The sequence below is a fragment of the Ciona robusta genome, chromosome 12 (genome assembly GCF_009617815.1).
Source record: "Ciona robusta chromosome 12, ASM961781v2".
NCBI classification, from domain to species: domain Eukaryota; kingdom Metazoa; phylum Chordata; class Ascidiacea; order Phlebobranchia; family Cionidae; genus Ciona; species Ciona robusta.
The window spans coordinates 4,246,240-4,266,951 of NC_143246.1; the positions used below are offsets into that span (position 1 = coordinate 4,246,240).

A 20,712-nucleotide genomic window follows, 5' to 3' on the forward strand; every position below is an offset into this window, starting at 1 on the left:
AACTTTAGTTGATTAATTTATGACCCACTTGGTATACTTCAATATTAACATTCAGTAGTTGATATACATCCTAAAATCTTTAAAAAAATAAAACTTTGCTATCCAGAATATAAAATTAAACATTTCTGGAAACACTGAAAGCATGTAAACGTGACGTCACAAGTGGGATTGGCATGGTATTTCGTCATCAACCAAACTACGTCACGAGTAATACAGTTTGGATTTTAAACTTCTGAAACCCTCAAAACGGTCGCCGAATCCACAGAAGGAACTAAAATGCCGGAAATTCAACAAAATGCTACGGCACCACCGTCACAATGTCCTGAAGGAATGAGCAAACCAGCTAAAAAGCGACCAGTTGGAAAAGATGGAAAGCCTTTGAAGCCTTGCTGTTGTTGCCCGGAAACTAAAACGGCAAGAGATGAATGGTATGTTGTTTTTATGTTACTAACAATAAAAGTATTTGTTAGTTCTGTGTTCTTCTATTTTTACTTAACTTAGCAAAATATATTCTTTCAAATAAAATAATTGTGGTATTTTACAAATTTACAACACAGAAAAAGTTCAACCTATATTGTTTTACTGTATTTTAAGTATACTATATTTTGTGTCATTGGACAAGACACTTAACTGCAATTGCTCCAACCCAGTGCTGGTCACTATTGGGTTGTCCAAATTATCAACTACTCATAAAACAAATAAAAAAAACAACAAAAAATATTCATCCACAAACTAACATACTTGGTAACTCGTAAGCTGGCAGAATGTGTATAAAACAGAACACCCGTGTTTAACGACTGTCATTTTCTGGTCACTTGAGGATTAAGTAAGAAGTTACATTTTTTTTTCTTAAACTACAAACATGCCCAATTTATGAAACATTCATTCATTCATTACATTCATTTCATTCATGTTTGATTTCTTAACTTATTATTATGTTTCAGCATTGTAAATAGAGGAGAAGAAGCTTGCGGTGACCTTATACAAGCGCATAAACAGTGTCTTAGAGATCTTGGTTTTAATATATAACATTATGTTCACATTTTGATTTTGTTATTGCAACTGTCTTGTATGTTAGTTTAGTAACTGGTGCCTCGCGTTGTTGTATGTTTAGTCTCTTTTTGTCATTTTTAAATATATTTATCATCCCTTACTGCGAGAGGGACCTCATTGCTAAATACATTTTTTATGCTGTGATTTGTAATTGTTTATTTTTATTGAATAACAAGGAATCTCATATCACATTTCAGGATTTAGAAAAAAACAACTACTGCCAAAAAGAAATTTACACACTAAACTGTTTTTTGCAACTTTTTTGAAATCTACCATTTTTAATTACACAAATTATAATCCCATCAGTTTTGGTTACTTTCACCGAATATTGTGTGTGTAATAAATTATTAATTCGGTATTGAAAATTCAAAAATTGTCTTCTAATTTTCGGGGTCGAAATAACATTTGAAGTTCCCGTTTCTCATGTTACGGTCCAATAAACACTAGCATATTTGGGGATGACGTCACTTTTGTTTTCAATTTCTAAACAACATCTACAGAAACCGTCGTGAGTACTGTTCATTTTCGGTGCGTGGTAGAGCGCATTTTTACTGGTGCTTGGCTAAGTTTTAACTAATTTGTAAAGTAAGGACAGATATAAATCTACTTACACCGTATTAAATTCAAAAAGTTCATTTTAGCGGTTAAAATAGTAAAATCAAAGTTTTTGCATTTCGATTCGACACGCAAAACAAATGTAAATGAGCGTACTAGTTCAGGCTTGGTAAAAATATTTTTTTTTATTTAGATGAGTGTTGTGCAATATTAGAGATTAGGAAGTTACGATTTATACGCGCGTTCAAAAATCATGGTGTTGCATACATTGGAATTCTCCGACTGTTTTCTTGACTCGCCATTCTTTAGGAAAAGTATACAAGAGTACGAAGACGAACTTGAAAGAACAAATTCACAGATCAAGCAACTTATAAAGGTAATTTAATGTGTCCAGGTAATCCGTAATAGAGTTACTATGTATGGTTGAACTAAGCTACATAACAGATTGTGCTGACTTAGCACATTTTTTTAAACTTAATTTTTAAGACGAACGACCAACTTTTTCGTAAAAAAATGGCATATCATGTATCAGTGAAACGGAATAAACATTTTTACCATAATAAAGGGGCAAAAATTAACTAATGCGACTTGACGTGTTATGTAGGAATGTAGGCTATGTAGCCATGTTTAATTGAGAAATCAAATCATAAAGCCTGTATGTTAAATTGTTTTGATATATATTTTCGCAAAGCAGAAGTATTTATTGTTAAAGCTACAACAAAATCAAGAATAGTACTTAGAAACTAGAACGGTCAAAGTTTTTTTTTTCAGGAAAATCCCTTGCAAAATTGTTTACTTTAGCGGTTGGATTTAATGTAAATTCTTAAACTTAGGTGGTACCTTTAGATCACATTTAAGCATCTTTGTTTTTTAAATCTTTATATTCAAATTGTTTCGATTTTCCATTGGTATGGCTCCTTAAGTTCAGGCGACATTCGATTGGAACTATTATCATATTTCAGTTCAAGTTACATTCATTACAGACTAAATCATAAACCCGTATAAAAAGATTGTATCGTGATAATAAGTTTAGGCAGTAGGCACCTTTTTACTGTATCATCTGGCCGTATTGATATCATGTTTAATGAATTTGTATCAAAACATTAGGTGACATTGTTAAAATGCGGCTACACTTTTTACAGTTGGCAAACATATTTAACTTAATTGATTAATAGAGCGATTGCAATGTATATACTTTGACTCTGCTTGTTTGTATGGACATATAACAGCAATAGGAAATCTGCTTTAGGTACAAAACTGGATTGGTAAATCATAATTATGATATCACTCCTGTTTCAAAAGTTCGGTTACCCCAGGCACTCATAACGGGTATAATGAAATTTCTGGTGTTTCTATAAAAACCTGGTTTATCAGGTTGTCAAATTCATTTTACATAAATATTACTTGGACAAACATTGTGCCAATTTGCCTCACAAATATTGTAGTGTAGCTTTCCAGGTTCTTTTGTCTAAATTAAACTGTCGGATGTTTAAATCCCACGGGGGACCATGTCATTTCCTACTTGTAACGGAATGTTGAGTCACCAATAACAATTATGACGCAGCGTGAATCGTGTATACATGACACATCATGCATGTGTTTTCACTTGCCCCCGTCCTTATTTGGAGTTCTCTTCTCAGCTAATTATAATGCAATTGTTATTCTAACGAATGCATGCGAGTTTTTAAATAACATGCTAAAAAAACAGACTTGCAGTTTAAACTATGTTTAATTGAACGTTTTTTCAAAGTTGAACCATGTTTAGTGTTTAATTGTAACTTGATTCAAATCATTCAAAAGCCTATATGTAAATTAGTTTTTAAAATGATAATAAAGTTTCGATTTGTAATTAACTATTTGTTTAAAATTGTTGATTAACACTTCCCCTTTACTCCTAGTATAATTTTAACAAGCCTTCATTTATTTATCATAAATAAACATATTATCTTCTTGTCCTTCACTGAATTTTATGAATGAATTTAACTTGTTTAATCCTCGTGTGGCCAAAAAAAACGGAAGTCGTTATAACATGGGTGTTCTGTTTCATAACCCTTGTGCCAGGTTACGAGTTTCCTGGTATGTAACTTTGTGTGTGGTTGTTTATTTTCATTTTTTTTCATTTTGTATGACTGATAAATTTGATAATTTAGTCCACCCATTAGTGACCACTGGGTTGGAGCAATTGCCGTTAAGTGTCTTACCCAAGGACACATACGCCCACAATAGTAGCAGCGACAAGCCTTGAACCTTTTACCTCTTGGTTAGAAGCATACACATCACCAAATTTACACACAATTTCTAAACACCAGGATGCTAAGAATATGCTGAATGCCTCACGACAACAGGGAAAAATGATGAATGTTTTTAATGACCGACTCCAGAACTTCCAGTTTGATTGCATCGGCGAAAATTTAACTGATACAGAAAAAGGAATAGGTAGGTCTCTTTGGCTTCGAGCTTAATTCCCAATGTTGTGTCAGTTGCGTTGGCTTTACTCTGTCTTTACTTGTATGCTTGTTTAGATATGTAACAGTTCGGTAACCAATTTTTTAAGGGGCCCTTTTTTTGGTGCATGTATACTATGGTTACAAATTAACTATGTTCCTTATGTCATTAATGCCAACTAGATAGATATAGCATACATGTACTAGTTAAAGGCCTGATTTTTAAAGGTTTAACTTGAGAATCCTAAAATATCATGTCTGCTTACCAATATATATTAGAAACTTGGTATATGGACTTTATATACCTGTTATAATAAAAAAAGGCATTTGATTGTAAATGGTAGTCATGGACCTCATGGTCTCATGGATACAAGTTCACAGTATCATAATTTAAAGCTTAAATACATATATACTTGTAAATATTGGTATTTTTATTCAAACTTTAACACCCATCCCCTCAAACTTGATTTTTGATCGACACACAAATAATTTGATAATGGATGGCCTGTGGCTATAAAAATACTGCAGAAGTGTCATGTAACTGCAGCAATAGCCTGACCTTCACTTTCTTTATCTTTAAGCTGGATCTTTAAAGGAGTTTGGTTTAATGCTTGAGGAGGTGGCTAATGATTGGTCAAGCACAATTGAACGATCTGAACTACAACTTATTAAACCCTTAGAAGAGTAAGTCACATTTGCATATAATTTTTTACAAAAACCCCAAAGCCTGTTTAGGTATTTGATCAATTTTGATGTTTAATGATGACTTTTTCTAGTTTAATCCAGTTAGGTGGTTTTTACTTAATTAAAAAACAAAATTAAAACCTTTCAGAAGAGTAAGTCATATTTCTTATACCATATCATCAAAAAAAAAAAACCCACAGCATATTTTTACGTAGTCATGTGATTAATTTTGATGTTTATTGTTTAATAATGGCTTTTTGTAGTTTGATTTAGATTGGTTTACATAAAAAGAAAAAATAATACAGCGGGAATTTTGTGTGTCTTACATTATAAACCTAAGAGTTGTTTGTTTCAATTTCTGATTGTTTGAATGCATTTGATTTGTCAAATGGTTTACAGTTGGTAATATATTTGTCCCAGGACATAATATAATGCCAACCACACTGCTGTTAATAGTCTTAGAAAAGCAACAGTGCTACAGAATTTCCTGTTACACTACTGTAATTCCAGACAAAATGTATAATTTAAAGCAGGAAAATAATGGTCTAATCTACATTCTGTGGGGTCTCTTTAATTAGTGCATGTCCGCTATGTCCACAATATTCACTATGTCCACTTTGTCCGCTATGTCCACAATGTTCACTACATAGTGGCCATAGCAGACATAACGAATATTGTGGACATTCACTACATAGTGGACATAGCGGACATGCACTTATTTAAGGGACCGGTATTTTACAGTTTCAGGAAAGAACACATCCACAGCTACAGAAGTTCAAAAAAAGCTTTTGATAAAGCAAGTGAAAGATATTACAAACAACTGGAACAAACCCTTGCCCTGTCACACAAGAAAAAGTGTCAGCAACTTCAAGTAAGGTTTTACCTTATATTTTAACAATACGTTTTGTTGTGCAAGCTGTTACCTTATTATGGCATATCAGTTTTTAACCTAGAAAATGCATGTTATTTGTAGACAAGTAGAACTTGATTTTTTCATATTATTTTTATTTTAAACTGTCGAAGCAATTGTTTGTGTAAACAACTAGGTTTTCAGTTTAAAATGTCATATTGCAAAAAATAAAAACTTGATATAATTACTTTGTTTGCAATATTTGTTGCAATATGTTATAATATTTCAGCAATTTTTCTCAGCACTTTAGAAATTATTTTTCATTGTTTTTAAAGTACCAATAAAGGCATTTTAAATTTGCATTTGTTACCAAACAATGCGTTACCTGCTTTGTGTTTCGTTATAATACCAGTGAGTAATACTATGACTGTATGTCTGTAAAAAATATACATTATTTCCATTCTGATTTGAGGCTGTGTGTTGCATAATGCAGTCTGAGAACTTATTGTTAAATTATTTAAATATAACAATATAACATTATGCTTAAGTTTAACGGTTTCTGTCCCGCTGTTTAATCTGGGCTTTGAAAAAACTAAAAATGATCTCATTTTATGCTAAAATTGCTTGTGTTTTTGTTAGCATGGACCTATTTTATGGTTGCAGTAATTTTTACAACCAGTGGTATAAACTAATTGTTTATGAATGAACAAAAAGCTTGTAAAAAGGTTCCTTTTGAGTGGCCCATTACACATTTATAGCTGCATTGATCAACCAAGTTTTAATGCTTCTACAACTTCCTATTTCTAGTTTAGAAATTGAAAGTTGTTGTTTGTTTACACCAATGTAGTAGGTACATGAACCCTTGGTTCAAAATTTAACAATGTGTTTGTTCCATACACTCTTGTCTTGAATGGGTAATTGTGTTCATAGCGTCACATATTTGGAATTTTTAACAAAATCTGGGTGACATGGTTAAAATGCAGTTACATTCATAGCTCAAAACATGTCTCTAATATGCAATATTTGCCCTGCTTGTTTGTATGGATACTTCAACAGTGTAAAACTCTAGGAAGACCAATTCATAATGTTGGTGTGATTTAGTGGACATGGTCGTGAAGTCCCCACAAACACTAGATACTTTTCGTCTGGCTCTTATATAGTCCCAAGTAGTACAATAACAATTGAGGTCCGGGGAAGCATTGGCAAAACCACTCAGTTCCTTGGTAGCGCATAGTTCTCCCAACGTAAGGAAGGCTGCCTGATAAATGGAGCCTAAGATTGGGAATGAGAAGCGCATACGGTTGAAGTTCGAGCTTGCAGTAAAGCAGAAACTGAAGCTACTTGCAACCTACTACGGCCATCACCCAAATTGACCTCTTTGCTAAAAATAACTGTTTTCTAAATTCATGTTTCCCCACAAATACAAGATAGTTTTGGGTCTTGCATGAATATAGTTTTAATTAGAAGAATAGTGATTGAGGTCCGGGGTAGCATGGCGAAACCTATCTAATATTGGCCTAGGTATGCAAGTCACAGAACTTAGTGTCTAGTGCCATAGTGTGGTCATAGCTCAGCAGCAAAAATGGGCAAAAGACCCATCTCTGATGCTCCACACATAGCCATCACCCAAATTGACCTCTTTGCAAAAACTTGTTGGTTTTATCTGTTTTTTCCATCTCTAAGTCTACAATGTTTGACACTAGTTCATAGTTTATATATAATATATATCTTGTTATATTTTTGGATGAGTGTCTAAATTCCCACCGTAACTTTGTGAGGGTTATTATTATTTATTCTTATTCCTTACAATGCGCTGCTTAGCCTGCTAATGTCATGTCATATATGTTGTTTCTATAATTGCTTTATATTGGGTAGAAATACCAGTTTGTCCTGCAGATGTATTTTAACTAATGCCTAATTGTTAAATATAGTGACATTAAATTTGTTAAGTGTAAATTCTTTAACTTTGACGTTGCTTAATCAAGCGATAAGCTCTGTGTAATGTATACCAGCTATTCAAGTGTATCAATTACACTACGTTGTTGGTACTGCGCCAACCCCACAAACAGAAGGTATTTAATGTTCGATGGATTAATAAGTTCAACTGAGTAATCAGACTTTATAAGGTCCGACCCAATGCAGTGCACCCAACAATGTTCCTGATGTCTTGTAATAAGACCAACAAAAAAATCATAAAAGACAAAACCCAGAAAAAAATAAAAAAATAGATGCAAGAAAATCAAAAAAAAAAAAAAAAAAAAAAAAAAAAAAGTGCTGGATGGGAAATTCGACCTTATTATTGTTGTAGACTAACCAAAACTTCAACTACATCTTGACAGAAGCTTGGTTGTATAATATTGATCAGCAACATTCTGTCTTTGTATAATACCTTGGCACACATACATACATTCATTACTTTGCTGCATACGGCTTAATCAAGTTTTTTGGAATTTCGTTTTTATATGATTGTTTAAAATGGTCATAAACCAAAACTGTCTTTACTAGGACTCTATAATAATATTTCACCCAGCAATTTTTATTGTATTGAACCACAGCTGTACAAAGTTTGGCACCCAACTATAGCCAAAGCTATCACGTAGCAAAAATTGAGGAATTAAGAAAGTTGCATTATTTACTAATGTTTTAGACATATAGTAGGGTGGGGAAAGACGGAACACCTTTAGCACATAATATCTAAATATTATGATTGTGTTTTAAACAAATCAATTAACAATGGTCTATGGGAGTAGTGAGAATATGGTTTTATAATTCTTTGAATGCTCTTTGTATACTACCAAACAGGATGAGAAAATAGAATGAATGAAAAGGTGAAAGGTGCCCCATCTTCCCTACCCTACTACATATATAATTATTGAGAAGTAATGCTTTTTATTAACCATATCATTATCTACAGGAGTCTGACAATGAGTTGTTTACCCACAAGAAAACTTTCCACAAGGAAGCTTTGAACTATGTCTACAAACTGCAGGAGGTGCAAGAAAGAAAGAAGTTTGAATTTGTGGAACATTTGCTTATGTTTATGCAGGTAGGATGGAAATATTTAATCTACAGATGGTTTAAAACTAATGCACAATTATATATATAGTGGGTTGGGGGGAAAATGAGGCACCTTTTTATTATATTTTATCGTCCCATTTGGTGGTAAACAAAAAACATTAAAGAATTATAAAACCCGTTTCTCACGGCTCCCATAGACCGTTGTTAACTGTTTAAAGCGCGATCAGGATATTTGGATCGTCTTACCGCACCCTACTATATAGTGACACTTAAATTTTAAAGTGTAAACTGTTTAACAGCAGTACCCAGTCTGTGCTGTACAGTTTGAAAATCTGTATTAAGCTCCCTTAGTGTTGACTACTGTTATGCAAACACAATGTTATTGTGCATAGCTGGTGTAGCAATGTCGGCATATTACTGGTAATTGTTGATAGTGAAGCATTTAGCTAACATACGATTGCTGTTTACTGAATAACTGAAATAAGTTTCAAGATTTAAATTTGAATAACATGTGTCTATTTCTTAGTAATTTTGAATTTAACAATGCAGTGAATTGGTATGAAGTTTTATGGAAGTAAACAGTGTTGTTGTTAAATATAAGTTTTTTTGGTATTTTTTTGTTAATTTTTTTTCTTTTTAACCCTATATATGTAAGTTATGTGTGTTAAAATTGATGTATACACTACACAGGTTATCAGCTATATTATTTGTCATGTTACCATGTATTATTCTGTTCTATGTAAGTGAGGTCCCGCGGCGTGAAACGCCATGGGTCCTAGGATTTAGGCCGGGATTGGCCCATTATTACCCTATACCATGTACTAACAGGGGCCTATTATTACCCCATCCCATGTATTAACCGGGGTGTCATTCTCGGGTAGCAACTAATCTAGTTGCTGCCTAAATCGACTGACTAAAATTTTACTTCTGTAATAAGTAATGCACAGAAATTTAGTCATTGACTGAAAAATGCGGCCAACAGTAACCGCGAACGACTAACTTTTAGGTAGCCAAGAATGTCATTCCCGTAGTAGTTAAAAAATCTAAAATTCCAAAAAATGTAACCTAGCACAAACTAGAAGTTGTTTCCAGTTGCTGAGATACAAGTAACATAATATTGTCTCTTCTTATCAATATATGTTTGTTCAGTCCAGAAGCACTTGTGACATCATAAGTTATTTTGATCCAGGTATATTTCAACTTCTTCCATCAAAGCCATGAAACGGCAAACGACTGCAAGGATTACATGAAAGAGTTACAGGTTGGGATAAAAAAATACTTTTAAATTTTTTTTTTTATTGTGTTATAAATGCTGTGAAAGTATTTGGTAGTGTTTGATTAGGACAGGGGTCAGAAGTGTGCATTTTTTTACAGAAGTGCTGGGTATAAATTACTGGGTGAACCCGTAGACTACTGGGTGAATTTGGCCCGAGTGAAATTACTGGGTAAATTAGGCCTGAAGACTGTAGGTTTCACACCCATGGCTCAGGATATAACTTTAGGATACATTATATACCATATAAGAAAGATTCCCTGTTGAGGTAGTTACTGAAAGTGATATGATTGTCATCTAGCCTAAATCCTAGCTGCTTCTGGTCTGCCACGTAGAAACTGACCTATCTACATTATTTAATAGAATTGGTGTAATTACCAAAATAGAAACACCATATTTTGGCCACATGTTACAAATATGTGCACCGGAGTATACACATTGCCTTTTCTGGTTGTTTTTATGGATGTGTATAAAATCATCTTTTGTTTGTTTTTTCTCTTTTTTACAACCAACAAAATAAAAATAAACCATTAGCTGCTTAAATATAAGTTTTACTTTAAAAAATATTAATATCTTTAAATTAACATTTTATTCATATTTAATTTCTTTAAACAATTTTATTTTTAGTTTTTCTATACCTAATTAATTTAAATTTAAACTTTATTCATATTTTTCCCCAAAGATTCGACTCGTTTCCACTCGAGCGCAATATGATGGGACTCGGGAAAAGACGAAAACACTGATGAGGAAGATGTCAGATCATCCAGATACTGCTGAGGAGTCAGCTGGAAGCGGGGTGCAGTGGACCAAGGCAGGATACCTTTTTCTTAACGAGAAAAATCCTATCAGTTCAAGGTAAAATTTATATATTTAAGTTGTGTTGTGCTTATGTTAGCATTACTTAATTTTCTTTAAACAGCTTAAAATTTTAAATATATAGGTTTTTACTGAAGTTTAATCATTTTGAAGGAGCAGCCTAGCACTACTTAATAGAATATCACCCTGTTTCAGTAATTGTTGAGGTGGTGTATGAACTGATATATGTCACTATATATTTTGTGCTGTTATTTTCACTAATTAAATGTATGTTTCGTTGAATATATTAGTGCCATTCAACTGTAAAGGACTGGGAAATATCGGTAGACAAGTAAATGTCAGAAGAGGTTTAAAAACCAAGCTTAGCAGCAACAATTTATACATTTATAGATATTACTGTAGGTTGGGGGAAGATGGGACACCCTTAGTACATAATATTCAAATATCCTGATTGTTGTTTTAAACAATTAACAACGGTCTATAAGAGTTGTAAGGATACGGTTTTATAAATCTTTAGATGTTCTTTGTTTACTACCAAACTGGACAAGAAAATAGAATGAACAGGTGTCCCATCTTCTCCCACCCTACTATATACATAGATAGATACCACATACGTTTATTACATTATTACTGTGCTAATTCCAGGTTCACTTCCAAATGGACAAAATACTTCTGTATGTACACCAAAGAAGCCAAGTTGTTTCAAATGCTTACCCCCTACCACCACCCTACATCTGCCATTCCATCACTAAATCAAGCTCCAGCTGTTGGGTTCGCTGAACCAGTTATTGTGAAGACTTGTACAAGGAGAATAACCGACTCCATTGATAAAAGATTCTGCTTTGACTTGGAAGTGGAGGTGAATTTTTACTGTTCGTAAATAATATTTAAAAAGCTGTTTTAGAGTTACACACTTTTTGTGTGTTTTAAGTTACAAATAAAGTTACACACATGTGTTTAAAGTTGCACACTTTATGTGTCAATTTTTTAAACCATTTTATTATTTTTGGCTTTTAGCAACAAAATTACAATGTTTGCAAATCTAAATTTTAAAATGCAAAATGTTTTGCGTTGTTTTTAAAATGATAGTACATCCAATGATTTTTTGTTATTTTGATTTGTTCGTGCTTCTTCTGATACTTTGATCTATACTACATTACAATGATATTGATATTGTTATTGTTGCCTTAAGCCAAAATATATACCAAAATATGATATTTCATAATTCAACTGATTCATGCTCAACAGAGGCATTGAGTCACCATTGTTGTGTAAACAAGTTACATATATTATATACCTAAATAATGTAATTGTAACAAAAGATATCTATAATTGAGCCATATGTAATGTAACTCCTATATGATAAGTTATGGTTCAATAATATATTTTAACGGTGGCCGTTAAACTTTTGTAGGCTCTTAAAGTCTTTGTTAATTTATAAATTGGTGTAACCAACAAAATGTAACCAACAAAAAATGTGTCTGCCATATGAATGGTAATATACATTAGGTTATAAATTATAATGATAATCTTATTATATTGAAGAAACTACTTCATAATAAACTATATGTTAATCTCTCATTACTTCTTAAACCATTTTGTTGACCCCTATAAAATTCCAAAGCTGTCTATTGGTTATCCCCTTTAAGTTGTATGTTTGTGACCCCTTTAACTCCCTAACTTTGTTCCCATTGTTTTTTGTATATATGTTTCCCATGTTTTGTTTTATGAGTATATAACCTAAGTTGTAAAAAAAAAATTTTTTTATAATATTGTATTATAGTAATATCTCAAACTTTTTTGTAAAAACAACATGCAATTATTACGCTGTAGCCGATTCTCTTTCGTACTTGTAAACGCTTTGCTTTTTTCACTTTTTTTTTTATTAAACTGTAGGCTTATTTTAATTGGAACCAAGGCATTACCTTCATTTTTTTGTTACAGTGAATTCTTTAGAAAAAAAATTGTTACAATTTTTAAAAGTTTTGTTTAAATTTAAAAAAAAAATATTGTAAAAATTGTTTACAAAAATTGAGCTATAATATCATTTTCCACCTAACCTTCATTTTTGATCCCAGGATCAATCCGGGAAACAATCACTCCTCACTTTCCAAGCAGTCTCGGATGTGGATCGTAAGAAGTGGATGTCAGTGATGGATGGGAGGGAGCCCGAGTACATCAAGACTAAAGTAGGTCCTCTTCCTTGCTTGGAACAACATCAGTAAAAATATGGTGTTTTTTTAAGTCATTATATATAGTAGGAACCCCACTGCAGATCATTACTGTTTTTAGTAGCAGTCCCACTTTTTTGTTGGTCATTACTGTTTTTTATACTTTTTATATTTATATATTTTTTATACTTTATATTTGTACTTTTTTTATGCCAAATGAACTTCTACTTGAACTAAAAATACATTTAAAAATGGGTAATATTTGGTTATTATTACCAGAAGTATATGTGTGTAGTTGTATGTTTACCTTGTGTGTTGTAAGCCAAGCAGGGGCGCAACCAGGGGGGCTGTTTTGCTGTCATGACAGCCCCCTTTTCCGCAGACACGCACGCAGCCAGAAAGTGCTAAGACGCACACACACGCGCGTTGCATTTAATATTACATTCGTTCGCTTAAAATTGGAATAACTTTTCGTTCAATTGTTACGTCACTTGTCCTATTGTAACGTAACTATTAATTATGACGTTTCATAATATAACAATCTGGAGGAATGTGCTAACTGCACAACCAACCACGAGATCGAAACATCGTGTATGAGCGTCACATTTTTACGCTCTGCGCCGGCGTAGGAAATAAAGGAAGACGCATGTGGTAGCATACATTCAACACTTAACAAACGAAGCAATCGTTGTGAATTTATTCTCGTGAAAAGTGACGTAATAAAACTCTGGTTCTCGTGCGGTGTCATCAAACGATGTTTCGGTGGCCTTTGTCCAAGCTCTGCCGGGGCGATACTTTATAATAATATATTACAATTTGTGTTGGTTCCAATTTACTGATAGCGTCGCTCCTCGCACTTATATTTGCACCAATTAAAATGCATAATAATCGCGGGTTTATCAGCATTTAAATCAGTGGTTACCAAACTTTATCTACTCGCGTACCACTTTTTGTTTCAAGCAGCGTTCTCAAACCACCTACATACTAAACTACTAAAGGCTCGTGAACAACTCATTTTAAATAGTGAAATTAAAAACCGCACGCACACCTATTTTTTCCGCGGGCATGAACTTGGCACTGCCTTTCTCAAAGTTGAAAATAAAAGTAATTTGCCTATTAAACAGGGCAACAGGCGCGGTAATAAACAACCTAAATATGTTCCAGAAGTAGCACTGCTGTATATTTACGATGTTTTCCTCAGCCAAGCAGCATAATTATTACGAAACAGTAGGGATTCACACGTGGATTCATCGCGTCATAATAGCGATTGTTTGACCTGGGAATTGATTACGTCATAATAGCAGTTCACACGTTGATTATTTGCGTCATATTAGCGATTGTCCCCTTGATTATTTAGCCTGCAGGTGCTTGAAAACAGGTTGAATATTTGCCTTTTCATGCGCATAAGTAAAGATAGGCTTGCAAAAATATTCTGTACACGCGTAAAACAACGCCTAGGTTTAAAAAGTTAGAAACACCGGTGTAGGGAATATAGCATGGAATGTCACGCTGTACGTAATTTATGTGGATTAAAATAATGCTTACGAAAATCACTAAAAGATCATTTGCGATCGTTTGGTGTGAACTTAATAAGGTGCTCGCGTACCACCTGGGAGGCCTTCGCATACCATAGTTTGGGAAGCACTGATTTAAACTAATCATCAGAAACAGAAATCATACAAAAACTACAGATCGTATGGGAGCAAATAAAACACGATTGTTTACCAACAATCTCGTTTGTGATGGAACAATCGAAATGGTTTATCAAAGGTATTCTGACGTAAATAATCGTTACATTAACATGCGTAAATCTGCAACAATGTTTCATCTGTTTATATTAATTTAGATACGTCTTTTTAATAATGTAGTGTTAGTTTTAATTTACCGCGTAAAATAGGATATATATTCGTGTGCACAACCAATAAAGGGAGTGTTTTATCGCGTCAGAGATAAACGTGGACTAGACGTAAATATGACAGCCCCCTTTTGAACGCGCTGGTTGCGCCACTGAAGCCAAGGGACATTTAAGGAGACACAAAAAAACAATATTGTGTTTTACTTTATCACTGGTTGCCTTTTAACCCGCATACTGTTTAAAATTTGTTCTTTTTACACTTTCATAAAATACCCAACATAAAAATTCCGTCATTTCAGCATGATTTTAAGAAGAAGGAAGGCCAGTTTAAACTGGATGAAACCGGTTTTAAGTTTGTGGAGCACGTGATTGCTGAGATAGAGAGGCGTGGGGTAGAACATGAAGGAATATATCGACTTGTGGGGGTTTTGTCGAAAGTTGACTTGCTTCTTAACCAAGCTGTTAGCCCTGCTACTTGTGACAGGTTGGTTGGGGGTTGTTGTGTTTTGGTGGCATGTGGTTTTGTGACAGGTTGGTTGGAGGTTGTTGTGTTTTGGTGGCACGTGGTTGTGACGATAGGCAAACTGTTGGGTACCTGGTGTGACATGTCACCCACATTATTAAACATGGGTGACATTTTTTTGGTGTGACATGTCGCCCAAATTTTTAAACGTGGTTGATGTTTTTGCATTATAGGTAGAGTTTTAGGTTATATATACAAACAATCAGAATCACATTTTGGACAACCAATGTTCATAATATTTGACAACCAGGGGTGTAACTGCATTGTACCAATGTCACCCCCAGATTTTACTAAAAAAAGAACGTCAAACATATGGTTGTGACAAAATGTGTAAGTAAACTAGCATTTTCTTGTCGTTTTACATAGTGTGGAATACAGCAACGACAGTGAGTGGGAAATAAATACCCTCACGAGTGCGCTAAAGAGCTGCTTCCGGAATCTTCCAGAACCCATCATGACGTTTGAACTTCATCGAGATTTTATCAACGCAGCAAAATTAAACAATCCTGATGATAGGGTTACTAAGTAAGTCCACAACCAATGTTGGCATATTACCCTGTCGTCAATGTATTACTATTATCTACCTTCAGAAAAGTGACCGTATGTGGTGTTGCACTTGCACGTTATATTACAACCACACCATTTTAATTTTTAACTATATTATACATACATTGCAGTTCATTTTCAGGCATACTGTATGTAGAGTAACACTATATATAGTAATTAATCTATTCCACTTTCCAGAGTAAAAGAATTGATCCACAAACTCCCGAAAGCGAACCAGCGCGTCCTCTCCCTCCTTGCTCCTCATCTTCGTAAAGTCCAATCGCATCATTTGGTCAACAAGATGACGGTCCAAAACCTTGGAGTTTGTTTCGGACCCACATTGATGCGGGAAAGAGAGGTAGGAAGAATTTTTGGATTAAAAAAAAGATTTTTTTTTATTAAAATATTATTATTTAATACCATAAGAATTTTGGTTCCAGACAGATAGGTAAACTTTAAAATAAAATATTTTTTGAGGGGTTTTATTTTTTTGCAAATTTTTATTCAAAGCACATTTTTGGAAGAATGTATTGTAAATTTAAAATTATTTTTGTTCAATTTTTAACAGTTAGTAGCGTTTAGTAATGGAATTCATGTTTAGGTATCGAACCTATAAAAGTTTTTGTAAAAGTTTTAAATACAAAATATCAGACCTTTACGAAAATTAAAATACACATATTTTTAAAATTTTTAATACAAAAGAAAAATACCTTCTTGGCCTTAAGCATTTTTTGTAGATTTAAAAATCACACGTTTGTGGGGAAAAAATTACTAAATATTCCCACCAAAAAAAAAAAATTCATACGTTTGCATAAAAAAACTTCAAAATTCACACTTTTTTAGGAAACTGTTCAATCGATCATGGAGATCAAGTTTTCCAACATCATCGTTGAGATCATCATCGAGTTTATGTTCCTTGAGGAAGATGAGGAAGTATTCAGCGACACGGATGCGGAAAAGTCCTCCACACCTCACACACCAAACCCTAGGATATCAAGACTTCCATCACAGAGGTAAGTTAAATGTTATTTTTTTTTATAAGGCAAAGATATTGTGTTTGTGTTTTTTAAGTCCAATAGCAAATATAGTTCTACTCCCCCACTTGCAACACATATGCCCACAGTGGTAGCAGCGATAAGTCTTTAACCCGTAACCTTTAGGTTCGAGGCAAGCGTGCTGACCATTGTGCCACGGCGCCGGACTAAAACAATAGCCTACGTTCAATATTTTCTACTAAGTATCTCTTTTTCTCCTAATGTTTCTTTTATTTTATTAAACATATTTCATTTCTCTCTTCTCTGCTTTGTTTTTTTATTTTCTCTCTTTTTTACTTTTTTATTACTCTTCTTTTCTTTTTTAAAGCACCTTCTCTCCTTGTCTTTCTTTTTTCTATTACTCTCTTTTTCCTTCCATCCACCCCACTCACCAATCTTCATCAATGTCTTCTCAGATTACGACAACGACCTCGTCCCATCTACGAATACGCATCAGTACCCGGGATCTTAGAAGAGGATGGAGCATCCACAGAGAGTGATGGTTCTTCCAGATTCAAGAGATCCCAAGCGTTCCGGAGCCAGAATCGAACTCCAAGTCCCAACATCACTACAAAATACAGAAACGGTTCGTTTTTTATCTCATTTTCTTGTTTCCTTATTAAGTTACTATCGGTTTATCAATACTTTTTTCACTATAGAAAATATCTAGCACATATTTTCTTCTACAAAAAATGGAAATTTTTGGATAAAATCTATGTCTTTTTCTGGATAAAAAAATCCATGGTCAAAACCTTTTCACTATAGAAAATATCTAGTACAAATTTCCAATTAAAAAATGTTGCCATTCATGGGGAATAAGTACAGTTCAATCAGTTCAACTATGTACTTCTATTAAAGTTTCATGTTTTATCTTTAAATCCACAGAAAGAGATAAACTAGATCATACTCCGGATCACAGTTTATCCTCTTCCGATGAGGATGATGACTTTGGAGAGAGATCTCCTCTCGATATGAAACTCAACATTGAAGATATGACTCCTAGCTCCGAGAAGACTTTTGTCTCCGGAGTTAAAGAAGAAGTTAAGGATGATCCTGAAGGATCAGATAGTGAGATCAAACCAACATCCGGAAAGAGCAAAGATAATCTTACGGTTAAAGAGACATGGACTCCTAAAGGAGGATTGAAACCGAAAGAACGACCTAAAATAACCCCTCGTTCCCCGCGCTTGCGTGGAGCAGTGACCCATAGTGAACCCAAAGAGTCAAATTTAACCCCGAGTTACCCTGATGCGGAGAACAGCATCACTCGTCGCGAAACTGGGAAGAAAACAGGCGCCGCTAAGCAACGGGTGACGTCATTGCTACGTCGGAAACCTGTTTCAGCCGACGACCAAGTTGTGTATGCGAAGGTTGATAAGACTCGCAACCACAATAGCAACAACAATAATGTGTCGAAAACTGTGTCCATCGCTCAGAGAAAAATGAAGCTGATGGCTACAGCTGTTACTGCAGGGTTGCCACATAAGACGACAAGGAAAGATGCAACAGTAAGTTCCTGTTAGTTTGTTTGTACTCAACGTAGTTTGTGTGTTTTTTGAAGCAAAAATAAAATATCTTGTAATTTTAGCACAAGAACCATTACAATATTTCGGAAAAAAGAATTATATGGTAATAACAAAGGACTGTTACATGCCACTCTGACTAAATGCACTAAATATCAGTTAAAATAGAAATGTTTCTGTTTTTGGCATAAACTATTCCATTTAATAATTACTGAATCTATTTGATTGCAGGAAGCAAAACGACCAACTCGTTTAAGCGATTCTTCTGAACGAAAAGTGTTAAAGTCGCCAGCTATGAACACGAGACCGAAATCTGCGTTGATTCCTGCAGCCTTTCTTGTCGAAGAAAACAACCCATCTCCACTTACAGCTACACCAAAGCAATCTAAAGACCCATTAGCCACGCCTGTACCTCTACGAGCTACCACTGAAAAGCACGCCTCTGAGGAGAATTCATTAAACGCCATCGGTACCCAGCCCTCATCCTTTTTATGGGGCCCTACTGATGGACCCAGGTCTCGTCCGCGGTCCTTTGCCATGGTGACGTCACCGGACAGGCTTTCGCCGACAGGAAGTGACGTCACGATTCCGAGTTTGGCACGGACGCTATTTGCATGCGAGGCCGAACGCGATGGGGAATTGTCCTTCCAGCCTGGTATGCTGATCAAGCAGTTACAACCGACGGACGAACCTGGCTGGTTACGTGGTGTGCTAAACGGTGAAGAGGGTTTGGTGCCTGAGAACTACGTTGAGTTTATTTGACACATTAAAGGCATGTATCCTGCTAAAAGCCAACAATTCTTCCTTTTGCTTGGCGTACAAGCCATAAGGACATATTGCGCCACTGAAACTGACTTTTTTAGTTCGTCTAGTCAACACTGAGATTGGGAGTGGAAATTTTTTGTGCATCACTGAGTTACCTAGATATTTTCGTCCGCCGATAACTTATGCATTTTTTAGAGCCCCGATTAGCAAACAAGTTTCATTATAATATCTTCTAAATGCGTGAGCCCGTGAAGTGAACCCTGACACAGGGAAACAAGTTTTTTAATTTCACCTCCGCTGTTATCTTAAGTTTTTTTTATTAGTGTCCAGATTTTTTCAAATATCTGTTTGTGGAAAAAACACGATAAGTATCAGATACCCAACGCTGGGCGTTGTAAAATCTGTTTTTTTTCACCCTAGAAAACATAAGTTTTTTCGTTATTTTTCCATCATGGCATTTTATCATTTTAGCTTTTTCCACACACACTCGTACACATGGCCCATAACTAAATTCCAAGAACAAGCACTTTATATCTACCGTGCAATTTGTACGTAGCAATAACCACCTGTAATAAAAGTTTCTATTTAAATCCCCATGCTGGCTGCTACACCAGTAACTGTAACAACAATCGACTGACACCTCTGTCTTTAAAAACCAAGTTATATACCGATCAAAAACTAATTTGTTCACCGGTGTTTTATACAGCAACACAGTTTTAACTACATCTGCACTAACAGTGCTAGTGTTAAGAGATACATTTACATTAACTAAGCCAAGTATTTACATTTTTGTAGTTTTACACTTGTCTTCAAATGGTGTCGCGTGTATTCCTAATCTCCATAATTTTCCTTTTAAACTCGTTTTCTTCGTTACTTACCTGTTTTTCTTGCTGAATCATGTTTGCTTTGATGACTTGCAGTATTTAAAGTCTCAGTTCATTAAATAAAGAAATATTCTTTCATTTAAATCACTGCATAAAATACAAACAGTCGTCCATAAATATTCTCCAGCCAAAAGGTAAGTTTTTCTTCCACTGTAATTAAACTCCTAATCATCCAATTAATTCAGTTTATTTTACAGGTCACTTGTGGTCACTGACAAGTTCTATGGTACTTGGAAATTATGATGGATTTTGAAATGATTGGAACTTTTGAATTGTAGCTTTAGTCGTCCTGCATTGCTTGTCCTGTTATTTTCAGGTCTTTAAACTGTGAAACTTACCCCTCAATTGGTTGAGTCACTTTCAGGACGTGACTAATTAATGAATGTATGCAGCTATTTATGAACGAGTTGGATTGAGTTATATATATGTCTGCTTCTCATATGACGGTTCTGTGTGCTCTTGCAAAATGGCGTAGCCTGATTTGCTCCTTAGGAAAATCCGTTGAATGCATAACATATTTTTTTATTTATATATTTAAAGACAAAAACGAAAAAAGGATTTTAACAAAACAATTGTAGTTGCTTTTTTACATGATGAATTACATAACTTCTATTTCTTTCGCCGTTGAAAATCTGTGTTTTACGCCTATAGGTGACTTGTATCGTCCTACATATACAGACACTCTGGTGCTCGACAAACCGGATACGACAAACAGGTT

At 34.4% G+C, this 20,712-nt stretch overlaps 2 protein-coding genes across 2 annotated transcripts; both read left to right on the forward strand.

The window, feature by feature from the left end:
• The first annotated feature begins 59 nt into the window (after positions 1 to 59).
• On the forward strand, positions 60 to 1,510 carry LOC149726965 (cytochrome c oxidase copper chaperone-like). Its single transcript, XM_089890160.1, has 2 exons — positions 60 to 428; positions 945 to 1,510. The coding sequence occupies exons 1-2, from the start codon at positions 277 to 279 to the stop codon at positions 1,027 to 1,029; spliced, it is 237 nt and encodes a 78-aa protein (XP_089746286.1). The 5' UTR covers positions 60 to 276; the 3' UTR covers positions 1,030 to 1,510.
• A 250-nt stretch (positions 1,511 to 1,760) lies between these two features.
• LOC149726966 (rho GTPase-activating protein 26-like) lies at positions 1,761 to 20,078 on the forward strand. The gene is made up of 16 exons (XM_089890136.1): positions 1,761 to 1,984; positions 3,918 to 4,044; positions 4,634 to 4,736; positions 5,478 to 5,607; positions 8,501 to 8,632; positions 9,794 to 9,865; positions 10,560 to 10,732; positions 11,339 to 11,552; positions 12,772 to 12,882; positions 15,019 to 15,203; positions 15,609 to 15,767; positions 15,987 to 16,146; positions 16,632 to 16,801; positions 17,239 to 17,408; positions 17,708 to 18,330; positions 18,577 to 20,078. The coding sequence occupies exons 1-16, from the start codon at positions 1,862 to 1,864 to the stop codon at positions 19,105 to 19,107; spliced, it is 3,183 nt and encodes a 1,060-aa protein (XP_089746262.1). The 5' UTR covers positions 1,761 to 1,861; the 3' UTR covers positions 19,108 to 20,078.
• Positions 20,079 to 20,712: the final 634 nt, after the last annotated feature.